This window comes from Galeopterus variegatus, unplaced genomic scaffold, assembly GCF_000696425.1.
Source record: "Galeopterus variegatus unplaced genomic scaffold, G_variegatus-3.0.2 Scaffold875, whole genome shotgun sequence".
Taxonomy (NCBI): Eukaryota; Metazoa; Chordata; class Mammalia; order Dermoptera; family Cynocephalidae; genus Galeopterus; species Galeopterus variegatus.
In genome coordinates, this window is record NW_007726986.1 from 151,969 (window position 1) to 156,713 (window position 4,745).

Sequence of the window (4,745 nt, forward strand, 5' to 3'; positions counted from 1 at the left end):
CTTCTTTTTTTTTTTTTTTTTTCCTTTTTGTCTTTTTTCGTGTCCGGCAACCCTCAGTGTCGTGCCCGTACCGGACCGGGACCGGCAACGGGATCGCAACCCTCGGTGTTGCTCCCACACCTCGCTCAGCCAGTGAGCAGGAACCGGTCTGTATGTGGGATCCGAACCCTCGGCGGGAGTGCCACCGCGCTCCCAAGTGGTGCACTGTAGCAGTGCGCCACCGGGCCGGCCCTATTTCACTTCTATGTTGGATTATTAGCTGCCCCCACCAGTTATAAAACTCTGGAACTAATTCGTTGTCCTTTGCTTACTTATAAAATGGGGGAACTTCCTATGGGAACCAGCACTTGAGCCCAGTGGTTGAGCTGAATTGCTGCTTTGCTGCTGATTCCCTGGGGAAGGCTTTTTGTACAGCTCAGGTTTTAATTGTTGACCTTTAAAGTACTTCCCAGTCTTGTGAGGTCCAGTACACCAGGGGTCATGTGGAAACTCTGATCTGGGCCCTGAGTCTTTTCAGCAAACTGCACCCCCTGCAGTTCTTATTCCTGATCAGTCTCCACTCAGTGGTCCTGTGCTGATTGGAGGGCAGATCAGCTGTCCGTGCTGTTCCCCAGCGTTCCCACAGTGGATGCATCTTCCCCACCCAGGCACACTCTGAACACTTCCTGTGGAGTGGGCCACGCACTGGTCCCTTGCAATGACTCACTGCCCTTTGAGTGGCTCCTTTTTTCAGTTGTCTGTGCCCACTCACTCCTATGTGGGTCCATGGGAACCCTGTTAATGGTCTTGCTGGTCTGGGGGCCACCAAGGCCCTCTTCTCCCCTTCAGCCTCCGAGCAACTTCATACGAATGGCACCGCTGTGGTGTTTGCCAGCTCTTGTTCCATGTGCTCACCAGGGCCAGCCTTGAAGTAGTTGGGGCTTGAAACGGTCAGAGTAGTCCTTTCTTTCTCTCATCGTGGCTTCTCCTGCCTTCATGTACTCCATAGGTCTCTCCTCCTCTTCACCTGAGCTCTAGCGGTCCCATTTTGGCAGTTGTTGCTTTTTAGAAATGGTAAATTGGTTGATTGTGGGAGAGAGTGACACTGGGGACCGTTTATTTTGCCATCTTGATCAGAAAGGCTTAACTGATTTTTAACGGAGCAATCAATACAGAAACCTATTCAACTTTTCCAGTCTTGCTGTTGTGATATGCTCTATATTTTACCCGTACTTTCAAATTCATTACTTTTTAATTTTTGGACAGGTTTTTCAGCTATTAGCTCAAACAGAATTTTACACAAGACTGCAGTTTGTTCTTTTGATATACTTGATATGAGTTTTAGGAAAAAATCAGTTCATTATAATTTTTGTTCAAATGTGAAGTTGAGTTAGTGGGAAAATGTATATTTGACAGCCTGCCAGAAAGACTGGTGAATGCAGTGTTAATTCTAGGAATATGGTGCTTATAGTCAGTAGTATCTGATGAACCTTTGAACTAGAGTGGTGGCAGAGATAAGAAACAAAAGAACTAATCTTAGACATATTGAGGAATATATTGAGTCTGCAATAATTGATTAAAAGAGAGAAAGCAGAAGCAGCAAAGAACTGCTTACCTGGAATTCATTAACTATTAATCTATGTGAGAGGGAAAGTTGGTCAGGAATGGGGAAGAGCAAGAGAGATAAATTTCATTTTAGATAGTAAAATCATATAATTTTATCATCCAAATTAGGACACTGAAAGAGTGAAATTCACCAGTACAACAAATACAGGTTAGGATTATCCTGGGCTCACTTGGATAAAATGTCAAAAGTCATATTGCATTTCAGGTAACTGAGAATTCAGAGGGGTATATTGAAAAACAATTGGGAATATAAAAGCAGAGCATGGAGTTGCAAATAAATATTTGCCATATTGAAGCCTCAGATTTCTTAGAGAGGATAATAATAGAAGAGAAAAATAACACAAAAGTCTGCAGTCAGTCAGTTTGCAAAATATAAAGTAACTGGAGTTGTGTTTAATTCCTCTTTTCTCCAAAGAATCTTATTTTCATGCTATTGTCACCCCTCCTTTGACCCTTATTTTTAAGAAAACTGGATAAAAATCAAGGTTTTAGGAACTTATTATCCCCCGGGAGTGGGTGGCTCTTCACCTTTTGGGAATTAAGGAATACCCTCATTTGAGACACGGGTGAAAACTGTGTTCCTTTTCCTTACAAAATCTTTTCTGCATACATTTAAAATTCTGGATCCTATAAGGTTGGCTTGTGGACCTCAATGTAAGAGCCTCTGAGTATGCTAAGAATATTTGGGCATTTTGCTATGTCATTTAGAAGTATATGGCATACATAGTGACACTTCTAAAGTATTTCTGCATGCATCTTCCAAGAATTTGGTCATTCTCCTATGTAACTCGAAATCATTTTCATACTTACAAAGTATTTGCATTAAAAAATACTCTGAAGAAACATTGCTGAAAGAAAAGTTTAGGTATCAATGAAGTATTTTAGTTGTAAACCTTGTTGTGAATATAGGTCACGTTATTCTGTAATAAAATTTATTGTATTTTATAGTAAAATATTTTGTGCTGTCTAGTCAATAGCCTAGCCTTTCTTTGGTAACAGCCACAGTTAGGAAGACAAAAAGGAATTATCAAAGGGTAGATAAAGGGCCAGCCCGTGGCTCACTCGGTAGAGTGTGGTGCTGATGGCACCAAGGCCACGGGTTCGGATCCCATATAGGGATGGCCGGTTTGCTCACTGGCTGAGCGTGGTGCTGACAAAGGGTAGATAAAGAATGGTCTGTAAATTTGGGGGAAAAACATTAGCAGTTTTATGTCATTCTAGAAAACTGAGAGTTTCAAGATACTCATTTCTGAACTAAATTTAGTGTACTCTGACATTACAGGCTAGGTTTTGCTGTAGTAACAAACCTAAGTCTCAGTAACTTAAAGATTTATTTCTCTTTCCTGCTACGTGTTCATTGCAGGTTGATAGAGGAGGTTCTGCTCATCCTTGTTGTTTAGGGATCCAATCCGATTGAGCAGCTATCATCTTGAACATTATCAGTCACTGTGCCAGAAGGAAAAAGATAGCTTTTTACACCAGCAGTTAAAAACTTGGCCAGGGGGCCGGCCCGGTGGCACACACGGTAGAGTGCGGCGCTTGGGAGCGCGGCGGCGCTCCTGCCGAGGGTTCGGATCCCATATAGAGACTGGTCCACTCACTGGTTGAGTGCAGTGCGGGCACAACACCGAGGGTTGCGATCCCGTTACCGGTCACAAAAATAGACAAAAAGGGGAAAAAAAAAAAAAAAAAAAACTTGGCCAGGAAGTGACATGTCACTTCCCTACACAATTTATTGGTCCCATCCACTGGGGTGCCAGAAGGAACAATCCTGTCATGTGCTTGGAAGGCAGAGAGCTAGACATATTTGGCAAACAGTGTTTTAACTACTTCTGTCCTAGTAATTTTCTACCCTTCACTTTCCCAAAGAGCAACTATTTTACCACTTTGTATTGGTCAGCTAAAGGAAAGAGCTAGTACACTTCTCTAGTGTTTCTTAACATAGACTAAGGTATTAAGCACTATAGCAGATTAGAAATATTTGTGTAAATTTATTTGAAAAACTTACAAAATTGACATATTTTCTTCTCTCTTAGGGCTCAGCCGATCCTCTAAATAGTGCTTTCCATTTGACCTACAACATGGTTTTGAACTTACTGCGTGTAGAAGAAATTAATCCTGAGTACATGTTGGAAAAATCCTTTTACCAGTTTCAGCATTATAGAGCAATTCCAGGAGTAGTAGAGAGTAAGTATAAAATTACCATAATAGGGCCTAGTTTAGCTAAGAGACTAAATATCAAAATGACTGCATTATTGGCTGCTTTGGCCAATTTTTTTTTTTTTTTTTTTTTTTTCCCTCTATTAAGCTTGGTCCTTACATAAAGGACTGTAGAACTGCAGTCTGGTCATTGAAACCAACTAGAACATTTCAAAGTGAAGGTGAGAAACACTGGCAGGACACTTTTCTATAGTTAGGTCAAACTTAGTATAATTTATTGTCTTAGACATATATCACATGATAACTCATGTACCTGAATAATGATGTAACAAAAAGCCTGGTATATTAAAATTTGACCTGTAGGAAGCATGTCTATATTAGTCTTGTCATTTCACCGTTTCTCATTATTCAAAAAGAGTGCCATAGCTTATGCTTATGAATGATCAAGTAAATATAAGACTTGATTTCAGCTTTTTTTAGAATTTTAAGTTCCTAATATTAAGATAATGCTTTCTAAAGTCCAAAAACTAAGTGTTTTATGGTAACTATGTTCAAGTAGAATTGTGCATTGATCTTTATTTTAAAGGATAGTGTGGCTGATCATCAAATAGAGCTGATTAAAAGTTAAAATAGAAGCAAAGATTTAAACTACTTGTTTGGTCAAGATGGCAGAATAGATGGTTCCCAGCATCACTCTTTCCCACAAATCAACCAATTTACAACTATAAAAATGTAACATCAGGGGCCGGCCCGGTGGTGCACTGGATAGTGCGCCGCTTGGGAAGCGCGGCGGCGCTCCCGCCCGAGGGTTCGGATCCCACATACAGACCGGTTCCCGCTCACTTGCTGAGCGAGGCGCGGGAGCAACACCGAGGGTTGCGGTCCTGTTGCCGGTCCCCGGTCCGGTACAGGGGCAACACTGAGGGTTGCGATCCGTTGCGGGACACGGAAAAAGAAAAAAGAAAAAAAAAAAAAAAAAA

General features: G+C 41.3%; 1 protein-coding gene across 1 annotated transcript in view; it reads left to right on the plus strand.

Annotated features, from left to right (window-relative positions):
- The window catches only part of SKIV2L2 (superkiller viralicidic activity 2-like 2 (S. cerevisiae)), a 94,722-nt gene that overhangs the window by 35,398 nt on the left and 54,579 nt on the right, over nucleotides 1–4,745 (plus strand). Inside the window, exon 15 of the mRNA XM_008573095.1 lies at nucleotides 3,642–3,792. Within this exon, the coding sequence (XP_008571317.1) occupies nucleotides 3,642–3,792 (151 nt within the window). The remainder of the gene's footprint in view (nucleotides 1–3,641; nucleotides 3,793–4,745) is intronic.